Source organism: Ceratotherium simum, chromosome 6 (assembly GCF_057802395.1).
Source record: "Ceratotherium simum simum isolate JZ-2026a chromosome 6, ASM5780239v1, whole genome shotgun sequence".
Classification (NCBI taxonomy): Eukaryota; Metazoa; Chordata; class Mammalia; order Perissodactyla; family Rhinocerotidae; genus Ceratotherium; species Ceratotherium simum.
In genome coordinates, this window is record NC_141905.1 from 81,918,816 (window position 1) to 81,945,190 (window position 26,375).

At 45.2% G+C, this 26,375-nt stretch overlaps 1 protein-coding gene across 1 annotated transcript in view; it reads right to left on the reverse strand.

The window, feature by feature from the left end:
* The window catches only part of CPXM2 (carboxypeptidase X, M14 family member 2), a 138,837-nt gene that overhangs the window by 71,695 nt on the left and 40,767 nt on the right, over positions 1 to 26,375 (reverse strand). Inside the window, exon 4 of the mRNA XM_087432768.1 lies at positions 7,697 to 7,836. Within this exon, the coding sequence (XP_087288894.1) occupies positions 7,697 to 7,836 (140 nt within the window). The remainder of the gene's footprint in view (positions 1 to 7,696; positions 7,837 to 26,375) is intronic.

Below are 26,375 nucleotides of genomic sequence, written 5' to 3' on the forward strand. Positions count from 1 at the left end.
GAGAGTTGAGCCTTCAGGCAGAGGGAATGGCAGGTGCAAAGGCCCTGAGGCAGGAGCATGCTTACTGTGTCTGTGGAATGAGGAGGAGGCTCCTGGGCTAGGAGTGCAAGGAGCAGAGGGAATGAGGTCAGACAGGCAGTGGGAGCCAGTCCACAGCAGGCCTCGTAGGTCAAGGCACGGGAGAATTATGTGTGCTAAGCAGGGCCCCCTCCCTGTGCACCCCCCACACTGCAGGGGGGGCCTCTCCACCAGGAAACAGACGAGAGTGTGCCCAGCAACCATCTGGAGGGTTTCCTGGGGAGTCAGAGATGGGGACAAGGACCCTTGAATAAAGCAGAAGCTTCAGCCCCAGGAAGGGGCTCTAGAATTGTTTCCACTTCAGAGATTTTACCATCCGAGAATTCATTCCTTAGTCACAGGCACCCAGAAAACCAAGCATGAGCCATAGAGCCCTAAGTGAGAACTTTATTTCAAATAACTATCCCTGCATTGTTGAAACATAACATAAAACAAAGAAATGATTACATGCCTGGCCTTCTATTTGAACTTGGAGATGTTTTCGTTAAAACCCCTCTATTTCATGCCAAACACGGTGGTTCAAAAACGGATAGTTTTCAAAGAGCTTAAAAAGGAGTTTGGAAACTTCTGTCTCCTCAGCACCCCACAGATGCCAAACATTTCATTTCGCCAATAAGAAGGAGACGCAGCACGACACATTCTGAAAACATATGTGCTCTCTCCCAAGAAGACAAGTAAATGATTTATGAAGCGCCAGCCGCCTCCCTTTGAGCTCTGCTTCCAGAGGCTGCCGAGTGTCCTCCCGGGCTCCTGGCCCCAGCCCCGCGGCCCTTCTCTCTGCGCCTGGCAGGCGGCTGCTGTGTTGGGGCCCAGACCCACCTGGGAGGAATGGGAGAACTGTGAAGGCCAGGATCTGTCCTCCGGGAGCAGAACACCAGATGAGGTTGAAGGGACAAGATGGAACCAGGTGAACGCTTCTCACTGGGGAAACCAGAGGTCCGGTCACCAGGTGGTCAGACCCCTGGGCGAGGAAGGTGTTGGGAAGGTTCCATCTCCAACCCCTGTCTCTAGATGAACATCCTCCAGCAGGTCCTCTATTTCCTCTGCCTCTTCTCACCATTATTTTCCTTCTCACACAGATCCCTCCCTCTCTTCAGCTGTCACCTCCTCCCCTCCTGACCTGGGGTCCAGTGCGTCTTGGAGACTCTTCCAACAGGGACAGTGCTGAGGGCCAACCCTGCAGCCTCAAGATTCCTAGACATCTGTTCCTCTCCGACCCTCCATTCACTCCCGCCTGACCCGAGTCATCACCTCTACTGCCCCGTGGAGTCCTCAGATGGCCACTGTCATCCGCAGCCACGCCTCCATCACTTGTGAAGCCTCATCTCCTCCAGGGACTCCTTGAACTTGCCCTTCGCTTCCAGGGAACCAGCCCTCTGGTTTTGACTGCCTCCCACCCAGCCCTGGATCTCGACCTCACAGCCCTTCACTCCCAGCTCGCTCTGTGTCCTACCAGCTCCGGCAATGCCCTGTCCCTGGACCTCCTCCAGCTGCACTGCCACCAACTCTACGGCCCCCTGGGTGGTGGGAAAGTGCCAACAGTGCCAGATGGGGCCATTAACAATTCCATGAGCTCTAGGACGCCAGCCGGGCCCTCTCTGCAACTGGACGGAGAATCTCCTGGTCCCTTTTTAAATTTCCAACCCCTGAACCAGGCATACTCTGCAGAGGACCCCGCCTCCTACTTCACCAAGAACATAAAACCCTCTGACGTGAAGGCTCTGAATCCACTTCAGCATGACTCCCCGACTCGACTATCTCAGGGCACCAGGAAACCCTCCTCCTTCCAGGTGAGCCCCTCCACTCGCGTCAGCCCCGCTTCTCACCGCCACCCACGTCCCTCAGGGACCTGCCCCATCGCCACCGTCCCCCCTATGAACACAGCTGTTTCCAGGAAAAAAGCGGGGAAATAGGCCTTCTTTGGCCCTGTCTTCCTTCTGGTCCAGGTACCTCGTCTGCTCCTTTCCTTCATCATCAGAATTCTCGAAGGGGAAGCCCACATTCGGAATCTCTCCTAAGACTTTCCACTGACAAGCGGACAGTGAGCCCCCTCAGGCTGGGCTGAGTCTTATCCACCACCTTCGTGTTCTCAGCCACAAGCCCGGCTCACGGCAGAAGCCCCTCATCTCGCTCCAGGCAGCATAACTGCCTTTTAACAATTCAGCCAACCAGTCGTGCCTTCCCCAGCCCTCGCCTCACAAACTCATCAATCACACTGCTACCTCCCTTTAAGGACACATTTACAGACTCTCAAGAGATAAGGAGAATCATTGTGTTTATTAAACAATTAAAATTTAAAACCTTTGATTATTTTAAATTGCCTGTATTTCACCCAAGTCATTAGAAGCAACTATTCACATCAAGCAGAATAATTAACTTTCAATCATCACATTGGTTATAACTGTAACACTCATGTATCTAATATACTTTCAGAAAATAGGGAAATACAAAATTGGCTTTTATCAGTATACTAACATTTCACTAAAGTGCAATGCAGTGGGGAAGGGTCATTTATACTGGTGAAAAATATAAATTATTCAAAATCATGAAAACAATTTTATTTTATTACTTTCAAACAGCATAAATTATTTGAAAAATTATTAAAATTAGAACCATAGATTTTTTTCACCAGCATGGTTATGATGGTAAACCATGGCTGAGCCTCATGACCTGCTGGACTGTCACTTCCATTTGTCTCACAGGTCTGGTAACAGCTCTCCCATCCCCATCCCACCACGACATGTACTTTGCTGATTCTAGTGGCCCAATTAACATACTGGATTCTTCACCAGACTGAAAGCTCCCTGCAGGCAGGTCCCTTCATGCTCATCTTTGTGTTGCTAGTGCTTAGGACAGAGTGCTCAATAACAGAGGAATGCATCCATAAACACGTGAAGACAATGTCAGAAACAAATAAGATGATGGATGCTCATTTAAAAATACCCACTATAAAAGTCCCATAAATGAAAAGTATTAAGAATAATAAATATATATTGAGTATATAGAGTAATAAATATATATTTCCCATAAATATATATCTTAAATATATATTGTAACTCCAAAGTGCTTCTATATTCTAACAACTAGATGGAAGCCATTTATAAACAGCAGCATCCATTTGGCAACCCCTTTCCTTTCCATTTCTAAAACATCACCAACCAAAATGCAACACTCTGAGATGAGGGTATGTTCTGCATATTTAACTACAAAAATCAAACTCCAATTTGAGCTCTGCCATTACTCGTCTTGGTTAGAATTCCACATCTGCCTGTCAGCCCGGAGGATTCAGCAAGTCGCACCGGGCACATGGAGGAGTTGGCAGGATTGTCACCTGCACAGAGGTGCCCTGGAGCTGATTAGTACCCTTGTGACACAGTGATACTTGGATGAATGCTTCCTCCAGGGGTGCTCCTGTGTGGGGTTGGGGGGCCAGGCAGGCAATGCTCCCCTCCACCCCCCCGAGTCACATGGAGCAGCCTCACTTGTCTGTATTTTCTAAATGTTTCCAAGAAAGATTTTATTGGAAGGAAGAAATCTATGGCTAAAAATAAAACTTGAAAACCACTATTTTAAATAAACCCAAAGAAGTGTAGAGGGAAGAACTACCATTTATTGAGTACTTAATATGCACTGGGTAATGTTAAAACATTATAACAATTTCATTTAACCCGCGCCACAACTTTCTAAGATAGAGAATAGTTAACCTATTTTAGAGAAGAACAAACTGAGGTTCAGAGAAGGGAATTCTCATAACCAGCAGGAGCCCAGAGCGATGATGTGATTCCAAAGCCACATTGTTTTATGTCCCATTCATCTCTAGAAATCCTGTCACTTCTCAACCTTCTTTCCACGGCCCCTCTTCTTTCCCCACTTACAAGCCTGCTCTCAGTCGTTTACACTCATGGATTAATTAACTCATTACCATTAGGGGTGAATGAACCTTTGTCAATTTGTTACTTCCTAACAATATTCATTCATTAAAGAATCATTGATGGAGCATCTAATAGATGCTTGGTACTGGGCAAGGCCCCGGGGACACAGACCATCAAGGCACTGCCTCTATCAACAAGTACTCACAGACCAAGAGGGAGAAACACAGAAACCAATAAATAGGAATATTAAAAATGGTACCATAGAGGGCCGGTTCCATGGCTTAGCGGTTAAGTGCACACGCTCTGCTGCTGGCGGCCCGAGTTCGGATCTCGGGCGCGCACCGACGCACCGCTTCTCCGGCCATGCTGAGGCCGCGTCCCACATACAGCAACTAGAAGGACGTGCAACTATGACATACAACTATCTACTGGGGCTTTGGGGAAAAAAAAAAGGAGGAGGATTAGCAATAGATGTTAGCTCAGAGCCAGTCTTCCTCAGCAAAAAGAGGAGGATTAGCATGGATGTTAGCTCAGGGCTGATCTTCCTCACAAAAAAAAAAAAAAAATGGTACCATAGATGCCTGTACCAGGAACAGCGTGGGAACAGAGGTCATGGGGAGAGGAAAAGAGGGACAGCTACTGTCTTCTTTATTATCAAATGGTACCATAGATGCCTGTACCAGGAACAGCGTGGGGACAGAGGTCATGGGGAGAGGAAAGGAGGGACAGCTACTGTCTTCTTTACTATCAGTATTTGATGGTGTCTGTTGCTGACATGTCTTCTGGTCATACTGGAATAGATCCCAGCACCTCCAGCATTCCTCATGCCTCTGGGAAAAGGGGCTCAGATATCAGAGGGTATCCTTGTCCCATTACCTCTTCAGTCCTTAGGGCAGGCAGTCCTTTTCCAGGAGGTATGACACACCGAAACTCATCAGATTTATTTTCATTGTCCTTGAAGAATAATTTGACTTGAAATACATTTAGACATTAAAAAAAAAAAAAAAAAAACCTGACTCTTAAAAGTAACTCTATCCCTTGCCTTCCCACTTAGACGTTCCTGTCCTGGGCTAAGTCAAAGGAAGACACTGTTCTACTGCAATTCCCTGTTCACCCAAAACCCTCTGTGTGTCTAGTTGAAATGGAATGTGTTAGTCCTCCCTTGCTCTTTCTTTCTAATCCAATAAGAACCCACTACTGGGCCTCTAATGGGAGTGGTCAGAGAGCTGAAGGTCCAAGCATTAAGGTAAACCCCTGCTCTCATCCCCAAGGAGAAGCTCAAATCAATCTTCCTCTCCAAGTTTCCATTTTCCTTGAGCAATTCAACTTTTTTCCCCCAAAAGACTTGCCTTTCAGAATCTAAACAGTGAAAACAACTGTCATGGTAATAAGCCACTGATTAGAGCAAAACACATGCCACAGAGCAACCCTCGGCCACATGAACACAGCCGTGAGTGCCACTGAGAGGCACAGAGAACACAACGTGATACGCAGCAGAGCACAAATGCCTAACCAGGTGTTGTCAAAACACACGAGTTATCCCAGCTCTGGAAATGTACTTGAAGGAAATAATTCACAGGAAGAAAGAAGTATGAAAAAGCTTTCTTGCAATGTGATATATGATAGTAGAAAATTGAGACAGTGACGGAGGCACAGCTGAGTAAATTATAGGCTATTAAAAACGACCATTATGAAGTCTGAGTAACAGCACAAAAAATGTTATGGATATGTTTTTAAGTTAAAAATAACATAATTGCATATATAATATGATTGCAAATATGTAAAAAAATTCTGTTTGCCTAAGGACAGTGGAGTCATGGGTAGTGTTTAAAAATGTCGCTAGACGTTATAATATCGTCTTTACAATAGAAAAAGATTCAGAGGAAAACAGGTGATGAGTCATTGCCTGACAATTGTCAGTATGTAAGAAAGTCCCCTTTACAGTGACAATGACAGGCAGTTAAATGTGAGCGCAGATGCCAGGATCCCTTCTCTTATCTCGGTTTATTTATTTTTTTTATAATTTTATTTATTTATTTCCCCCCCCCAAGCCCCAGTAGATAGCTGTACGTCATAGCTGCACATCCTTCTAGTTGCTGTATGTGGGACGTGGCCTCAGCATGGCCGGAGAAGCGGTGCGCCAGCGCGCACCCGGGATCCGAACCCGGGCCGCCAGCAGCGGAGTGCGCACACCCAACTGCCAAGCCACGGGGCCAGCCCCTCGGTTTATTTATTAATGTTGACCTTTCCAGGAATTAAAATTAGTCTGATCAACAAATCACAAACAGACTGTACATGATTGTCAACAGATAATTAGTAAATACCGAAAGGTGCCAAGACATGGAATTTGAGAGCACAGTACAGACAGGGGGGAGGGGGAGGCAAGGCGGGAGGCATCTCAGCCCACTAGGTCCACAATCAGTTTCCTAATGTCAAAGTTGGGGGCATCTGTGCTCTTGGTCTCTCAGTGTAGACAGATGCTGGAGAAACTTGAAAATTTCTTCTTTAAACTCAGACCCTGCAGACCCTCCTAGGCCTTGCCTAGCCCCCATTCTCTGTGTGCCTGCTGTCCACACAGCTGGAGCCACAAGACAACCCCACAGGTGCAGCCCTGCCTCCGTCTCCACAACCAGCCCTGGGCTGAGATGGAGAGCTTTTGTGTTTTGTTTTGTTTTGTTTTTGCATATATATTTTTTCATTTACTGTAGTAAAATATACATAACATAAAGTGTATCATTTTAATCATTTTTAAGTGTACAATTCAGTGGTGTTAAGGATATTCACATTGTTGTGCAAACATCACCTCCATCCATCTCCAGAAGTTTTCATCCTCCCATACTGAAACTCCAGACCCATTAAACACTAACTCCCCCTCCCACTCCCCCAGGCCCTGGCGGCCACCCTTCTACTTTCTGCTCTATGAATTTGACTACTCTAGGGACCTCATATAAGTAGAATCATACAGTGTTTGTCCGTTTGTGTCTGACTCATTGCACTTAGCATAATGTCCCCAAGGTTCATCCATGTTGAAGCATGTGTCAGAATTTCCTTCCTTTTTAAGGCTGAATAACATTCCACTGTATGTATGTACCACAAGATGGAGAGTTTTAAGGGGCTACAGCCCACCTCTCTTGGGATTACTATCAGGTCATCTTGTTACTGACCCAGCCCTGACCTCAAGCTCAATTCTGAGAAATGGGCTTCCCTCTCCTTCTCAGGCCTCACACTGGCTCATTCTCCACTTCCACTACTTCTATAGTGGACCTTTATTTGGGAACCTGCCTAGACTTCCAGCACTTCCTCCCAGACCCTGGAAGATTCATACCTTCTACCCCAGGACAGTGGCTGGGGCCTGTCACCTGTTGCTGACTGCTTGTCCAGGGTTCCCACCTTGGGCTATGTTCAGTCCACCAATCAAGGCATCAATAACTCACCTTGGATCCAAGATGGCAGCCACCTGCCTAAACTGCATTGTTTTGACTGCACCTTTGTCTACTCAGCCTCTTCTGCCAGGTGGATCCCTCTCTCTGTTCCCGTACAGGGAGAGGGTATTGTTCCAAGAGATGCACCTTCCCCGTGGGACTTGTGTCTACAGCAAACCCAGCCTCCTGTCCACATTCCGATTTTCTTCCCCTCTATTGCCAAGCACCAGAGACCTCTCTGCAACTTTCCTGTCTCTGTCCAAACCCTAGAATATTAGACCGAAGGCACAGAGTCTAGAAAAGCACAGATCCAGCCACACTTACAGCCAGAGCGAGTTCCTTCCTTGAGTGATGACACCAGTGAATCTGGTCAGACGTCTGGCATCCACTTCAATCCACTGATGGAGGTCGTTCCTTCCGGCGCACCACGCCCCGTCATAAAAGTCATTTTCATTAATACCTGCCTGGAAAGAAAGAGAGGTGTTCTTCAGAAAGACCCAGAATTGAAGAAAATTAAGACAAATTTTTTCATGAGACTGAGAGGAAGGGAGCAGGGGATAGAAGAGAATGAGGAAGGGGATAAAGAAAAAAAATTGAATTCCTTATTCTAAATCATAAAAGGAGTTGCTTATTATTAACAAGTTGGAAATATTTCAATATGATATGTCCTCTTCTTGCCCAGCGTGAAAGATGAAATTTAATGAGTTCTGCTATTACTCATTCATCCAACATACTTAGACCATCTCCTACGTACCAGCCTACACACACCAGGTGCTGGGGATATGAAGGTGAATCGTTCCCTCTCAGAACCTCACCATCCAGGCAGGAAGAAAGAGATGAAAATAGACGAATTAGAACACAATGGGCACGTGCTATTTCAGGAATAGGAGCAAACTGCTATGGGAGCATTTAAGGTTAGCACAGCTAATGTGGTCTGGGGAGACCATGGACAGAGAGCCCCAAGGCAAAGGTGATACTTGAGCTGGGTGTTGAAGGGTCAGTTTATCTTGTGAATATTTATTTATTAGCATTTAAGTCATTTGATGTGTTGAGTATCAGCTATTATTGCTACCAAAGATTCTTTTGATCTGAATTTACAAGGTAGGTGAAGTTTCTGTCTGGGACGTTCCCTATATTATCACCATTTGGAGAGAGAATTCTTTGACCTAAGAAAAAAAAAGGATGATATTTGGACCAAGTGAAGCTTCCTAATTTACTAAGATCTGTCTGCATTAATCTCATTTTTCTATGGCTATTTTGCAAGTACATAATCAGATGAGAATAAGTCTGAATGATGTTCGAAAGATAAAAATGATAAGCCAGCCCATCTGCTCTACCTCTGAGCACTTGTCAGCTCAAATTCTGGGACAGCCTTACTTTTAATGGCCAACAGTGATGTGAAACTCAGAGGCCAGCGTTAACAGAGGAACACCTGGCCAAGGTTCCATTAGCAAACTCTATCCATCACCGCCCAGCTAACATAGCCTTGTATCAGGACCAAACCACAGTATGTGCATTCCCAATCAACTCCTGAAACAAGCTTGAAAGAGCTTTGAGGGGAAATGTCAGAAGACTAACAAATCATGGTCTTCTAACAGCACTACCATCTCAAATGAGGGTGAATAAGAAAGCTATTAGTTAGCACTCTCCAGAAACCCAAGCTCTCAATTAACCAGCACCTCAGGGTCTGATGGCATACCAAGTGTCTATAATAAGGACCTAGAGGGCTGCAAGGTCCTGCCTTCTAGAACCATCAAAGAAAGGCTGAATTTTCCAAGTGTGTGTTACTGTCCTTAACTGTGCTTCAGTGCATTTTGTCAAAGTGGTGGTGACTCTGTTAAGCATAACCTCTCATTTCTCAACACTGCCAGTCGACAGGGAGATCACTATCCCAGCCTGGAGGCTGTAATTACACAATCACTCCCTTTCTTCACTAAAGGCACTTATCCTCCTGACGACAGAGACCCACAGCACATTACTGACCTACAATATCACAACCCATCTTCTTTCAAGAAACTATAATACACACTTAGTCTTTGTTGTGGTTCCTCTTTTCTTGTAAACAGCCCATGAGACTAGTGTTTAGAATAGTTCCATCCACTTAATAAAGTTAATCTTCACCATGTCTCTACTATGTGCCAAGTATGGCCTGGGCAAGAGGAATGTGAAGGCAGAAAACATGTGCAGCCCTGCCCTCCTAGAGCTGAGAAAGGACACGCAGACTAAAATCCACACAGGGACCTTGTATGTTGGTCTCGGCATCTTAAAATCAACCACTGCACAGTGTGCTGGTTAAGAGCTCGTGCACTGAAGTCCCCCTGCTTGAGTGTGAATCCCGGCTCTGCCACTTATACGCTGTATAAACCCAGGCAATTTGCCTAAATGCTCTGTGCCTCGGTTTCTCCATCCATTAGAGGGAGGACAACGATCATTTTTCCCTTAGGGTGTTGATTGTGCTTATAACAGGGCCTGGCACATAGCATGGGCTCAAAAAATAAATAAAATCTCAATACATGTTAGTTATCAGTATATTTAAAACAATGAATATTTGGCAAATTGCGGAAATATGGGTGCTTTACAAATTATTTCAAATTTTACAAAATTCTAGTGAATCACAATACTATTCTAGTTAACAGCTGTCAAATTTTCTACAATTCAAATGTCCAGAATAGAGTTACAAACTGAAAAAAGAGGAGACCCATGAGTCTAAAGTTCTCAACAGCGTGTTGCCCCCGCCCCCCGTCAGATATTTGGCAATGTCTGAGGTCGTTTCTGTCTGTCACAACTGAAGGAGATGCGTGCTACTGGCAACTAACGGACAGAGGCCAGGGATGCTGCTAAACATTCTACAATGCACAGGACAGCACCCACCACAGAGAATTGCCCGACCCAAAATGTCAACTGTGCTGAGGCTGAGAATGCCTGGTCACGGGCCAGGCCAACAAGAACGGAGCTGCCACGCAGCCCGGGATGTTCCCATTATAGGGTCACGGAAGCCTGGAGGAGCTATCCTCATGCCATTCGACCAAAGTCTACTGACTGGGATTTGGAATTAAACTTTAGGTGCCTAGTTTTGCCAGCCTGGATATTTTGCCTCTGCTGCCAATCTCATTTCTTCCTGAGCACACTAGAGTCAATTAAATGTGGAAGGTGTCAGGGGATTGGAGAGTCCTTCCTGAAACTGACTCATCATGGAAATGACAGCCACCTCTGCAAAACCAATTATGAATTTATAAAGCAAGTGCCTGGGAGAATTCAGTGAAAGAGGAGGTACCAGCCCCAGAGATGTCACCAAATTACATCATGGTGCAATATGTGATATCATACAATGCCTCTGTGAATCCAAGAAAAGGGTACGGTCATCCCTTGCTGTGTAATAATGCAATAAAATACTTCATCCATTTTGGAGAAATTTCAATCAGAAGTTGTTGAAATAAAAGTTTTGATTCTTTAGGGGCTGGCCCGGTGGTGTAGTGGTTAAGTTCACGTGCTCTGCTTCAGTGGCACGGGGTTCACAGGTTTGGATCCTGGGTGCAAACCTACACACTGCTTATCAAGCCGTGCCGTGGCAGGCGTCCCACATGTAAAATGGAGGAAGATGGGCACATGGGCACAGATGTTAGTTCAGGGCCAGTCTTCCTCACCAAAAAAAAAAAAAAAAAGGTTTGATTATTTAAAGTATAAGCTAATCTTGAAAACACAACTAACATGGAATGATTATTTGCACTACAGCACCAAATAAATTGAAAATTAATGTAATTTTTCTCAAGACAATTAAGTTATATGCATCGTTTATCTCAAAAAACCCATCAACGCATCTAACAGACTAAATTTTGCTTAAAATAAATGTGGGAATTATTAAATATATAATAAAGAGAAAACCTGATACTACCTATTTAAGACCAGTCAGATAAGATTTTTCTGTTTCAAGATGACAGAGTAAGTATATTGGTTTTTCCATGTTCTCCTCTCAAAAATTCTCCCCAAACAAAGAAAACAAGAAATACAACCTCTGATAAAACTAGGGCACATTTGTAATCCCCAAATTACAACATGAGAAGACAGAAATCAGACGAAGGAATCTTGAATGACTCAGTCGGAGAAGAAGGTGCCAACTTCCCAGTGGCACACCAGTGAGAAGAAAGCCACACAGAACCTAAAACAGCTCAGAAACCAGATTCTCAGGTATCTTGGAAGGTGAGAGGGAGGCAGGACTGAAAACAGGGAACTAATTCAAAATGTGTATTAAGAAAATTAGATTCCTACACCCCCACTCCACAGAAGACCTGAAATTTTTCTCTGAAAAAAAAAAAACAACCATAAATCCTCCTCATTTGAAGATCCCAGACACAGAGGAGAGCAGGTGTGATGTGACAGATGAAAACAGGGAACTCAGTAAGATATCAGCATACACTGCAGAGTGAGGTGCCCCAGCTCCCTTCCTCCACCCAAGTCTAGAACACAATGCAGCCAGGCTCAGAACAAACACACAAAATAAACAACTAAAAATATAATGCAGAACAGAAGAAAATCTCAGAGGAACTATAATAAGATCCCTTGAACAAGATCTTGCTTGCAGAAAACAAGAATAGGATATTCTTAAAAATGAAAAAATATTGGACAAGAAAGAGCTCTAGGAATGTGACAATTCCACTAACAATAGATAAGAAGAGAAAAATAAGAAGAGCCGAGGAAGAAATCCGGAAGATTTTTAGGGGAAGAAATTACAAAAAAAAATACCATAAGATAATGTCCCAGATTTGTGAGGCTTAAGTCTCCAAAACACTAAGGATCTAGTACAATGAATATAATAAGACCCACACCAAGGCACAGCTATGTGAACTTCAAAACATCAGAAATAAAGAGAACATTCTAAAAGCTTCCAAAGAGGAAACAAATAGTAAAACAAATACGTAAAAACAAAGGAAAAGAGTAAGAATGGTACCAGAATTCTCAATAGCAACATCTGAAGCTAGAAGAATGGAGGGGTAATGCCTTCAAAATTCTGAAGGAAAAGATTTTCTCATCCTAGAATTTTACACTCAGCCAAACTACCAATCAATTGTGATGGTAAAAAAAGACATTTTCAGATTCACAGATCCTCAAAGAATTGATCTCTCATGCACCCTGTCCACGAGCTACTAGAGAATGCACTCCACAAAAATGAGCCAGAAGACCAAAAAAGAGGAAGATATCAGATCCAGAAATCAAGGGCTCCAACATAGGAGAGAACTCCCAGAATGACGGAAGAAAGTCCCAAGAGAGTAGCTACATAGGAGACCCAGAAAGCAACCCATTCAGCATACAGGAGGTCAAAGGGCTCATGAAGAGATGTCTACAGAAACAAAAAAAGTGAGAAAACCATTGAACAGGTTTGACCTTATAGAAAATTACAGTCATGTGCCACATAACGGTGTTTCAGTCAACAACAGACCGCATATACAACAGTGGTCCCAGAAGATTAGTACCATAGAGCCTAGGTGTGTAGCAGGCTATACCATCTAGGTTTGTGTAAGTCCACTCTATGATGTTCGCACAACAACGAAATCGCCTAACAATGCGTTTCTCAGAACGCATCCCTGTCCCTAAGCAACACTAAACTGTATGTGGAAAGGTATTTTAAAATCCCAGACCTACTGCAGGGTGTGGGGAGATGTTTTTTAAAATACAAGAAGATCTAGGAAAACAAAAAGTTGTCAAGAAATGACATAAAATGAATATTTCTTGGCTCAAAACTACAATATTTCCTGGCTCAGTAGTAAGCAATATTTATACCATCATGATAATGAAAACCTTGAATGAGACTGAAAATTTGAGATACAATTTTTATTGGAAGGATTAAAGTGGGGTAAACAGGTAATAAGAACGAGCTGAAATTCTTGTCTTCTGTAGTAAGAATTCACAAGTCTACAATTTATAGATCAATACATATCAGTATGTGCATATTATCTAGAAACAAAGATTTAAATTCTCTAAGAAACAATTGAAAAGAGTTGAAAGTAGCTGCCTCACTCACAGTGTCTGATGGCAGTCGGGGCATGGGGTGGATGCTGAATGCAGTGACAGGGGACCATTTTGCTGCTGTTGTTATAATCCTTTCAACACTCTGAATTCTTTAACTACTTGCTTATAAAACTGATTAATATATATTTTAAAAAGCAAAGGGAAGGGAATACATAGATACAGAGGGTGACTGATGTAGAGCCTACTAGGTTTATTCTTTCATTTTCCAGGTGTCTATACGTCACCTACTATGTGCTAGGCATCATGCAGAGTGCTTTGCCTTTTGGTATATATAGAAAACAGTGAATCTCAAAACCACTCTGCTGTTGTGAAGTCACGAATCTGCATTATACATAATTCATCCTCACGGGCTGCCTCTATACAGAAACATCTGGAAGCAAATTAAAAAGTTATATCCAAGTGCATGTAACTATTTAGCAATTCCAGGATAATTGACTTACAGCTGCTACTCTGCAGACAGCCCAGGGCTATTTGGATAGAAACAGAATGAAGTCATAGTTTTTAAAAATATGTTCGAGAAAAAAAATCTTAGAAGCCGTGGCTGAAAACTTTATAGGTTATGAAGAAGTTACCCACTTTGGATGGGGTGGTTATCTAAAAATGTGACATCTGATCATTATAGTTAAGTAACTAATCTGCCATAAAAGGGCCATAATGTGGTCTATCTCCTTCAATAAACCTCTGCGATAAACCTTTCATAAACCCATAAAACTACCCAAGTGCAAATCAGCTGACCCTTCTGCAAATTAGCAAAGCATCTTGTCCCAGTTCAGACTTTAATCATCAGTAAAGTTAAAAAAGAAATACTCATTGCCTTTGAAGCCATTTTTAAAACCCAAAACCAATTTTTAAAATATTTCCTTGCATTGGCCAAGGAAACCAATAAACATCTAGAGTTTGAAATTAAAAACATTTAAAAATAAAATCAATTTAAATACACTATAAACCATTTATTAACTGTTTTAAGAAAGATAAAACATGGGCACATGAAAAGATGCTCAACATCATTAATCACCAGGGAAATGCAAATCAGAACCACAGTGTCACACAATGTCTCACACCTATCAGAATGGCTATTATTAAAAAGACAAAAAATAAGTGTGGCAAGGGTATGGAGAAAAGGGAACCCTTGTGCACTGTTGGCAGGAATGTAAACTGGTGCAGCCACTATGGAAAACAGTATGAAGGTTCCTCAAAAAATTAAAAATAGAAATACCTTATGATCCAGCAATTCGACCTCTGAGTATTTACCCAAAGTAAACGATAAGACTAATTTGAAGAGATATATGCACCCCTGTGTTCACTGCAGCATTATTTGCAATAGCCAAGATACGGAAACAACCTAAGTGCTATTGATAGATGAATGGATAAAGAAGATGTGGTATATGTATACAGCGGAATATTACTCAGCCATAGAAAAGAATGAAATCTTGCCATTTACAACAACATGGATGCACCTAGAGGGTGTTATGCTGAGTAAAATAAGTCAGGCAGAGAAAGACAAGTACTGTATGATTTCACTTATATGTGGAATCTAAAAAACAAAACAGAAAGAGACTCATAGATACAGGAAACAAACCAGTGGCTACCAGAGCAGGGAAGGGTGGGGATGTGGGCGAAATAAGTGGAGGGGATTAAGAGATACAAACTTCCAGTTATAAAATAAATAAGTTGTGGGGATGTAATGTACAGCATAGGGAATATAGTCAATAATGCTGTAATAACTTTGGTGACAGATGGTAACTAGACTTATCATGGTGATCATTTCATAATGCATACAAATACATGACGTATACCTGGAACTAACAGGATATTATGTGCCAATTATACTTCAATAAAAAAAAAGAAAAGATAGGGAAAGAAATACACTAATTGAAAAATACAGTAAAGATTTTTCACATCAATATTCTAATTCAATTCAACCAAAATCTGGGAAACACTTTGGTCACTATTATTTTATATCTATGGAATAAATAGTTTGAGTCTCAAAATAAACACTTATTTATTCACCTCTCAGCGATCCACAAAAAGATAGTGTGTTCCCGTGCGCGAAGGAGGCAGCACAGCACGGACTAGCCTTTGGAGTCCCGTGTGGGCTGAATTCAAGTCCTGATTCATTAGTTAAGTGCCTCCAATTAGGTCAGCCTGTCTGTCAAACAGGGATAGAAATAGAATCCACCTGATGGGACTGCGGTGATGATCACACAGTCATATGTAAAGCATTGTATTGTGCCTGGCACACCGTGAGCACTCAGCAAAGGAGCTACTGGGGTACAGGCATGACCCACTTCTAGGTACACATCTCCTGAGACCTGTAATTGAATTTGCTTTACGATACAATCTAAGTTTTCTTCTATTAACAAGTGAGCTTGGTCCATTTAGCCCATTGACAGATGTTCTTTGTCTGGATGTCATCAACTGTTCTTAGATATTCTATTTTTATTGCTTCTTTTGTTTTTGTTTTATCTTTAACTACAGACCTGTTTTCTTTGCTTTAAGTGTATGTTTCCTCTGAAAATTTTAAAGGTCTATATCTTTGTTTTAGTGGTTAATTTAGTAACTGTTACTTTTATGTAACATACTTAATTCTATATTTTCTTAGAAAGTACCTATTAACTCCCTACTATAGGCAGCAATGAAATCATTATTTCTATTTCCTGATACCTTCCCTTTTTCCTCTTAATCACATAATTCATTATATTCTTAACATTCACTTTTACAAGTTTAAATCAAATGTATCTCCTTTCTTTGATTCATCAGCTTTTTTGTAAAGTTTTCATTGAATTTTAAAATAAAAAAAATTTGTAACTATGTATGGGGATGGATGTTAACTAGACTTATTATAGTGATCATTTCACAATATATACAATATTGAATCATTATGTTACACAACTGAAACTAATAGAATTTTATATGTCAATTATACCTCAATAAAAAAATTTTTTTAAAGATTATGCCCCTGAGAAAGCTTATGTTTCCACTATGTAAGAATATTAAAATCATTTTCAGTAACTAAATGATAATTAGTTATATACTGGAATTAAAATTATTAAGAATCAAAGAAAAGGTAATTCTGAAATATGATGGTAAAATAGGAAAACAGATATATGATTTTGCTGTTATTTATTTCAAGTTTCAATAAAAATTGAAATAGAAGAAAAATAAACAAATTAAATACATAGAGAAAAGCGCACAACTCCTAAGTGTGCAGTTCAATAACTTTTTCAAAGTGTACTCACCCCCGTATCCACACCCAGATCGAGATGCAGAACACGCTCAGCATGCCAGAAACCTCCCTTGTGCCCCCTCCCAGGAATACCTTCCCCCCAAAGATAGCCACTACTCTGACTTCCATCTCCCTAGATTGACTTTCCTGTTTTTGAAAAATTTTATATAAGTGAAACTTCATAGCTACTCTTTTGTGTCTGGCTTCGTTTGCTCAATGTTGTATCTGTGCGATTCACCCATATTATTGCACTAGCAATAATTTACTCCTTTTTGCTGGTGTATAGTATTCCACTGTGTGCATATACAAGTAATTTATCCATTGTGCTACTGATGGACATGTGTATTGTTACCACTTTGGGTTATCATGAACAATGATGCTGTGAACCTACCAGCACATGTCTTTTTGTGCACATAGGAATGTATTTCTTTTAGGCTTAAGAGTGAATTTGTTAGGTCAACAGGTATGAGAATGCTGAGCTTAGTAGATACTCCAAACAGACTTCCAAAGTGGGTGTGCTATCTTACATTCCTAGCACTGTATAAAAGTTTCTATTGCTCCACATCTTTGCCCACGCTTGATATTGTCTTTTTTTTTAAAGTCATTCTGGTGTCTGTATGTCAGATCTCATTGTGGTTTTAATCTACATTATTTGATAACTAATGATAGAGAGCAGTTTTTCTTATGTTTAATAGCCGTGATATTGCTCCATAACCATAGCATGGCTCTAACCACACTGGCTTTGCTCTAGTCCCCCAAATATGTCATGTTCCTCACCACCACAGAGCCTTTGCACACACTGTTCCCTTCAACCTAGAATTCTCCTTTCTCCCCTCTGCCAACTCGTTGTCAGATAAACTCCTAACTTCGAATTATGTCCTCTAGAAAGATATATTCAAGCCCTAACCCCTGGAACCTCAGAAAGTGATCTTATGTGGGAGTAGGGTCACTGCAGATAGAATTAGTTAAGTGAAGATGACATGAGACTGGAGTGGTGGGGCTCTAAATCTGATGACTGATGTCCTTATGAGAAGGGGAAATTTGGACACAGAGACAGACAACACAGAAGGAAGAGGATGCAGGGGACACAGGGAGACTGCCACGTGACCATAGAGAAGAGACGAATGACGTGACTGCAAGCCGAGGAACACCATGGAACACCTGGGGCACCAGAAGCTGGACGGGGCAAGGAGGATCCCTTCCCAGAGGCTTCGGAGGGAGCGCAGCCCTGCAAACACATTTATTCCAGACTTCTAGCTTCCAGAATTGCGAGAGAATAAATTCCCGTTGTTTTAAGCTGCCCAGTTTGTGGTCCTTTGTCACGGAAGCCCCCAGAAACTAATGCACACAGTCCTCTCCTTCTGAGGACTCAGTATAGGTTGTAATTGTGCATTCACTACTGAGAGTTTTTTAAATTTCATTTCCCAATTAGATTATCAGAGCTGCAGGTCAAAAAACGTGGGAAGCATCCTCGACTCCTCTTTTTATCTCTTGCACCCCTCGTCCAAACCTTACTCACCTCCTCATCAGAAAATCCTACTTTCAAATACCCAATCCACTCGCTTCTCACCACCTCCCCCACTCCGGAGCCAGCACCCTCTCTTGTCTGGGGTGCTGTCGCCATCCCCCAACAGGCCCCCCTGTCTCGACCTTAGCTCCTCCAAGTCAACACAGCAACCAGGTTGGTCCTTTTGACTTGTCAATCAGAGCATGTCACTCTTGTGCCCCAAAACTTTCCATAGCTCCCCCGACTGACTCATGGATCAAAGTCAAAGTCCCTCCGGTGTGACCTCTGGGCCCGCATCTCCCTGCCTCTGTGCTCACTCTGCTCTGGTGACACCAGCCCCCTGCTGCTCCCTGGTAACGCCAGGCACGCTGTCACGGCAGCACCTCCCACTGCCCCAAACACTCTCCCCACAGCTACCTGACTCCCTGCTGATCCCCTTCAAGCCAACTTAGCCCAAGTATCATCTCCTCTATGAAGCCCACCTCGATCACCTTTAACCACGACTTGCCCCCTCCCCACAGCCGGCCCTCCTGACCCTCACTGCCCGCTGTAAGTTTGTCTTTCTTCTCTCCATAGCACCTATCACCTTCTAACATACAATCCAAGTTATATTTAATTACATTTCTTGCATTTATGTGCCTCCCCCACTGGAATGTAAGCTTTCAGATGGCAAGGATCTTTGTCTGTTCTGGTCACTGAGGTATCCCAAGAATCTAGAACATGGCCCAGCACACAGTAGGTCCTCCTTAAATATTTGCTAACAGATCAGGGATTGTCTCTATTTTTGCTCATCATTGTTTCCCCAGGACTTATTATAGTGCCTAGCATGTATGAGTCGGGTTTGTTTTAATGAAATGAATAAATAAGAGAATCTGCTCTGACCTTTCTTTCCCTCCTCCCCTCCCTTTCCCTCTCCTGCATCCTCCCCACACTGGCTTCTCCACTTGTGTAGTGTTTGTTGTGTTCATTGAAGCCCTAGCACAGAATGGCCTGCACACCTGACTCCCAACTGTACATGTCCAGGACACAGTCAACCCAGAGGGCCCAGCCCCACAGGGCATCATTTGAGAAGATACAGTTCAGTTGTGCCCACTGAATGGACACAAGGCCCCTGGGTGTGACTGCTGCACTCTCAGACTTCTCTGTGCCCTGCCAGGAGGTGGGGACGCCCAGCCAGCGGTCAGGGAGATGAGTCACCAGATGGCATGCCAGGGAGGCCACAAGCTGGTGAACACACTGAACCTTCTCGTGGGTACCAGAGATGGCAAAGGATGGGGCACGGGCTCACCTGCAGCCAGGAACCTTGCATTTGAGTCTCAGCTCTGCCCTTACATCTATGGGGTGAGGGTAGGTCATTTAGCCTCTGACTTAACTCCTTATTTCTAAAACACAGTTTCCCTATGAGTATATTGAAGATGAAATGAAATATTAATTTAATGAAATTTAATAAAACAGTAAATAAAAATTCACATAGCAAATGGAACAGAGTCCTCATCTGAACCAGAGAGTCCTGTGGTTCCTTAATTGTCCATGATTCGCAGGCCAGGGGTCTCTGTGACTTGGGCTCCCCTCTTCATCTTGCCACATTCTTATACTCCTGGTTCTTCTAACTGCTCATGTGCTTATGATGCAAGCTTCTTGAGAATAAGAACAGCACATTATCATCATTATGGTAATACTCATTTTGAATTTTCCAAGAGAGTCATAATTTAAAGTATTTGGTCCTGTTATTCCCATAAAAATAAAAAATTCCAGCATTTTGGCATCCAAACACTATCTCTCAGACTGTTCTAGAAGCCAGAGGCAGAACAAAATCCCTTTTTCAGAATAAGCAGGACATTCCTTGGTTTGGAAACTATAGCCACTGTGATTATTTTTGCCTCCCCAGCACCTTGCACATGTAGAGCCCCCAGTGCAGACTTGTGTTACCACAGTTTGTGCAGCCAGGAACAGACTGGAGGCTGAGCACCCAGAGAATAAGGATGGTCTGAAGGAACAGACAGGCTTTGGGGTCAGAAGACTCTGGGTGCAGATCATTCCAGCAGGAGTGGGTGTGCACAGGGTGACGCTGAAGGAAGTAAATTATATTAAAAATTTAAAAGTTAATACCTTAGAGACAGGCACCTCCACACCCTAAGGATTCCTGGTATAAGGGGGAACGTTTATCGATCCTGACTGACTCTATTCATAGAAGACTCGCCCTAAACTGTTCGGGGAAAATTGAGAACAAGAGAGTGCTCCAGAGGGATAAGTTTGGGACGGTCGGGGTGGAGGGGGTCCAGATGGGGACGCGTGTGTGTAACCTGATAATTGCTTCGCGCCATAGCAATTCGCGCCATAAAATGTAACTGTTTAAATGTTTTAAATTAGCCAATCATGTAAGACCGCGCCAACCTTTTCCCGCTTTATGCTTCCGAATCCTATAAAAGAGCTTGCCCCTTAAGGTTCGGGTCGACCCTCTGTCTCCTGCGAGAGATACGTGTCGACCCGGAGCTCCGCTTAATTAAAACCTCGTGCATTTGCATCAAGCTCGGTCTCCTGTGTCTGTGGGTCCGCGCCTTCCCGAGACTGGAGTTGGATTTCCTTTTTGGAATCCTACATTTGGGGGCTCGTCCGGGATCTGCGCGGTCACCCCAGACTCCGAAGACCCCTTGGAGGGAAGCCTGAGTGACTGGGTGTGCGAGGGTGGGCGGCGCGAAGCATTGCTTTGGTCTCGGTATCTGGGCAGCCGCCGCTTCGGGCCGAGAGGGCCCAGCGGCTGCAGTGGCAGACGTGCTGGGAACTGCAGGCTGCAACCCTGGGGGACGCCCCAAGGGACAAGGGGAGTCAGGAAAGCCTGACTACCCCCTTTCAGGTAAAAAAAAAAACGGCACTCTTTTTCCCAGGGAGGACACGAAACCCCCTCCCGTCTGAAACCGCCTTCGGTTGGCTTGTACAGACACCAACCGGGCAAAGTTGTTTTTGTCTTGCTGTGTTTTTGATGTTCATTGTTCTGTTTTTGTTCGTTACGTGGACCTCATTTGACGGGATGGGACAGACTATGACGACTCCCCTCTCTTTGACCTTAGACCACTGGACTGAAGTGAGAGCGAGAGCGCACGATTTGTCAGTAGAAATAAAAAAAGGGCGTTGGCAGACTTTTTGCGCCTCTGAGTGGCCCTCCCTCAATGTGGGTTGGCCCCCTGAGGGGACGTTTAATCTAACTGTTATCCTCGCGGTGAGGGCTATTGTTTTCCAGGAGAAACCGGGGTCCCATCCTGACCAACGACCATATATTACAGTGTGGCAGGATCTGGTGCAGAACCCACTCCCGTGGGTTAAGCCACGGGTAAAAGCAGAAAAACTAAGCCCCCGAGTCCTGGCGCTGCAGGATGCGGAGACACGGCAAAAATCGAAATCAACTCGAACAGCGGAGTCGGAGACCCCTTCGGCCCCCCCCCGGGTCTACCCTGAGATTGAGCCTCCTCCCGAATGGCCCCCTTTCTCGCCTCCCCCTTACCCCTCCCCCCCTCCAGGATCGCAATCAGGACGGAGGGCGACTGGCTCGGGGCCCTCCCCTGGGACCCGAAGCCGGCCGGGAGCCACTCCGGGCGGGCCTGAGACCACCGTGGCGCTCCGCTAAGAGAGTATGGAGCTCCTGCGGGGCCCAACCAGCTGTCACCCCTCCAGTACTGGCCTTTCTCTTCCTCAGACCTGTATAACTGGAAAAATAACCATCCCCCCTTTTCAGAAAACCCCGCCGGATTAACCGCCCTGATAGAGTCCCTAATGTTTTCCCATCAGCCCACTTGGGATGACTGTCAACAGCTCTTACAGGCACTCTTCACCACGGAGGAGAGAGAAAGAATCACACAGGAAGCAAGAAAGAATATCCGAGGCACCAACGGGCAGCCGGCAACGATAGCTGAGGCGGAAGAAGGGTTTCCGCACAACCGACCCAACTGGGACTATAACACGGCTGAAGGTAGGGTCGCTGTCCGCTACCGCCCGGGCTCTAGTGGCGGGTCTCCGGGAGCCGCAAGGCGCCCACCAATTTGGCTAAGGTAAGAGAGATTCAGCAAGGACCCACTGAACCCCTCCGCTTTTTCTAGAACGATTGATGGAGGCTTACCGCAGGTACACGCCCTTTGATCCGTCCTCGGAAGGGCAGAAGGCCTCTGTCATGATGGCCTTTATTGGACAGTCAGCCCCAGATATAAAGAGGAGATTACAAAGGCTAGAGGGCTGCAAGACTACGACCTGCGGGACGTAATAAAGGAGGCTAAAAAGGTGTATCATAAAAGGGAGAGTGAAGAGGAAAAGCGAGAGAGAGAGAGAAGGAGGCTGAGGAGAGGGAAGACAGGAGAGACAGGAGACGAGAAAAAAAACTAACTAAAATACTGGCCGCAGTGATAAAAGCGACAGGGCCAGATCACAGACAGTCAGGGAACCTGGGCAACGCCCCACGACCAGGCTCACGCAGACGGCAACCCTTGGACAAGGACCAATGTGCCTATTGTAAGGAGAGAGGACACTGGGCAAGGGAATGCCCCAAGAAAAGGGCCACACCCAAGGTGTTGTCTTTAGGAGAGGACGAAGAATAAGCGGGGGCGGGGCTCGGGCCCCCTCCCGAGCCTAGGGTAACCCCTAACTGTTGAGGGACCCCTATGAGTTTTCTGATTGATACTGGGGCTGAATATTCAGTACTGAAGCAACCTTTGGGGAAATTAAAAACTAAAAGACTCTGGTTGTTGGAGCCACTGGGCAGAAACAATACTCATGGACTACTTCCCGGACAGTGGACTTGGGGAAAGGAAGGGTGTCCCATTCCTTCCTAGTGATTCCTGAATGCCCGACCCCGTTGCTAGGTCGAGACCTTTTAACCAAACTGAAAGCTCAAATAGATTTTGCTCAACCTCGGCCTACAGTATCCTGGTCCGCACCTACCACCATGATATTGGCCCTGGAGCTAGAGGAAGAATATCGGCTCCATCAGCAGCCTAAGCCTAGAGCTCGGCTCAATACCGATAAGTGGCTGATCGAATTTCCAACGGCATGGGCTGAAACCGGGGGACTAGGGACGGCTACGAGAATTCCCCCAGTCGTGATAGATCTTAAGGCCGGAGCCCTCCCGATAAGGGTGCGTCAATACCCAATAAGCAAAGAGGCCAGAGAAAGAATCCGCCCCCATATCCAGAGGCTGCTCCAACAAGGAATCCTGGTTCCTTGCCAGTCTCCTTGGAACACCCCCCTCCTGCCTGTAAAAAAGCCTGGAACTAATGATTATAGGCCGGTCCAGGATTTGAGAGAAGTAAATAAGAGAGTGCAGGATTTACACCCTACCGTGCCAAACCCATATAACCTACTCAGCTCCCTCCCCCCATCACGAAAATGGTACACTGTCTTGGACCTGAAAGATGCATTCTTCTGTCTACGGCTTCACCCAAAAAGCCAATTACTTTTTGCTTTCCAGTGGCGCGACCCTGATATGGGGATCGGTGGACAACTGACCTGGACGAGACTACCTCAAGGTTTTAAAAACTCCCTACCCTGTTTGATGAAGCCCTCCACAGGGACTTGACTGATTATAGGGTTAAAAACCCTCAAGTGACTCTTTTACAGTATGTAGATGATCTACTGTTGGCGGCGGAAACCCCGGGAGACTGTGAAGAAGGGACCAAGCGCCTCCTGGCCGAGTTGGGTGAGTTGGGATACCGGGCGTCGAAAAAAAAGGCACAGTTGTGCCAGGAAAAAGTAGTCTACTTAGGCTACACACTAAAGGACGGCCAAAGGTGGTTAACCGACGCACGGAAAAAGACTGTGACCCAGATTCCGGCCCCAACCTCCGCTCGCCAGGTAAGGGAATTCCTGGGGACAGCCGGCTTCTGCCGATTGTGGATCCCTGGGTTTGCTACCCTGGCTGCTCCACTGTACCCATTGACTAAGGAAAGTGGGAACTTTGTCTGGACTCTAGAGCACCAGAAGGCTTTTGAGACTCTAAAACGGGCATTATTAGAGGCACCCGCGTTGGCCCTACCAGATTTGACCAAGCCCTTCACCTTGTATGTAGATGAAAGAAAGGGAATCGCCCGGGGAGTCCTAACTCAAGCCCTTGGGCCCTGGAAGCGCCCAGTCGCATATCTATCAAAAAAAACTGGATCCGGTAGCCAGTGGATGGCCCTCCTGCTTAAGGGCAATCGCCGCCACTGCCCAGCTGGTAAAAGATGCAGATAAGTTAACTCTGGGCCAACAGATAACCGTAGTAGCCCCCCATGCCTTAGAAAGCATTATCAGACAGCCTCCAGATCGATGGATGACTAACGCCCGGATGACTCACTACCAAAGTCTGCTCCTAACTGAGAGAATTACCTTCGCCCCACCGGCCATCTTAAACCCGGCCACACTACTGCCCGAAGCAGATGATGAAATACCTGTTCACCAATGCGGCGACATCTTGGCATCAGAAACGGGGACCCGACCCGATCTGCCGGATGAGCCATGGGCTGGGGCCCCTAATTGGTACACCGACGGCAGCAGCTTTATGGCAGAAGGTAAGAGGATGGCTGGGGCTGCTGTGGTAGACGGAAAAGACTCTGTGGGCAAGCAGCTTGCCGGAAGGGACTTCTGCACAAAGGCTGAGCTTATCGCCTGACACAGGCGTTAAGGTTAGCTGAAAATAAGACTGTGAATATATACACGGACAGCAGGTATGCCTTTGCTACTGCCCATGTTCATGGGGCTATTTATAAACAAAGAGGGCTGCTTACCTCGGCCGGAAAAGATATCAAAAATAAAAAAGAGATTCTGGGCCTCCTAGAGGCTATACATTTGCCTAAAAGGTGGCAATCATCCATTGCCCAGGTCATCAGAAAGGCACCGACCCCATAGCTCAAGGGAACCGCTTAGCAGATTTGGAAGCCAAGCGGGCGGCACTAGGACCTATGGTCCTGACTCTCCAGGGAGCTAAGGTCAACAAAACTGTCTCCGGTGGGGAACTAACTAAAGAAGAGAAAGTCCTTTCCGCTGCAGAAGGGCGAGAATATCTATCACATCTACACCGGCTAACCCACTTGAGCCCTCAGAAACTAATTAAAATTATTGAGGCCTCCCGCACCAGGTACCAGATTTGAGAAAGGCGGCTGAGGAAATTTATAAGGATTGTAGAGCTTGCGCTCTCACAAATGCTGCAGTTACCAAATACCGCACTGGACATAGACTCCGGGAGACAGGCCCGAACCTTTGGGAGATAGACTTTACTGAAATCAAACCGCCCGGTATGGGAATAAATATCTTCTAGTATTTGTAGATACCTTCTCGGGATGGGTAGAGGCTTTCCCCACCCGAAAAGAGACTGCCTCTGTAGTAGCCAAGAAGATATTGGAAGAAATCCTCCCGAGATTCGGGATCCCAAAGGTAATTGGATCTGACAACGGTCCTGCATTCGTTGCCCAGGTAAGTCAGGGACTGGCCAGTCAACTGGGGATCAATTGGAAATTACATTGTGCTTATAGACCCCAGAGCTCAGGCCAGGTAGAAAGGATGAATAGAACAATTAAAGAGACCCTAACTAAATTGTCCATAGAGACCGGCGATAGTGACTGGACAGCCCTCCTGCCCTTTGCCCTGTTCCGCGCCTGAACACCCCACAGGACCCTTAAAACTTACACCCTTTGAAATCCTCTATGGAACCCCTCCCCCTTTGGCACAAATAGGGATACATGACCCTGACATTATACCTTCTATACCTTTGTCAGCCCGCTTGAAAGCACTCGAGGCCGGCAGGCGCGACATCTGGAACCAGCTAAAAGAGGCCTACCAGCCTGGTGATCTGCTCATCCCGCACCAATTCCAGGTTGGGGACTCTGTCCTTGTGAGACGACATCGGACGGGGTCATTAGAGCCACGTTGGAAGGGGCCCTACGTGGTGCTCCTCACTACGCCCACAGCAGTCAAGGTGGACGGTATAACCTCTTGGGTTCACGCCACACACGTAAAGAAGGCACCCCAGAATGCAGCAGATCTCTGGAAGGTGGAAAAGACTGATAACCCTCTTAAGCTGCGCTTTGCGTCATGGGAACGGCGAGCAAGTCGTCAATCCTAATCCCCACGCCTCAACTGCTCACGTGGCAAGTCGTCTCCCAGGTAGGAGATATAACCTGGTCAATCCAAAAACTGCTTCCTTGGACATGGTGGCCAGACTTACACCCTGACCTTTGTAAACTGGCTATAGGAACCCCGACTGGGATTTCATGGGTCGACTAAGGGGC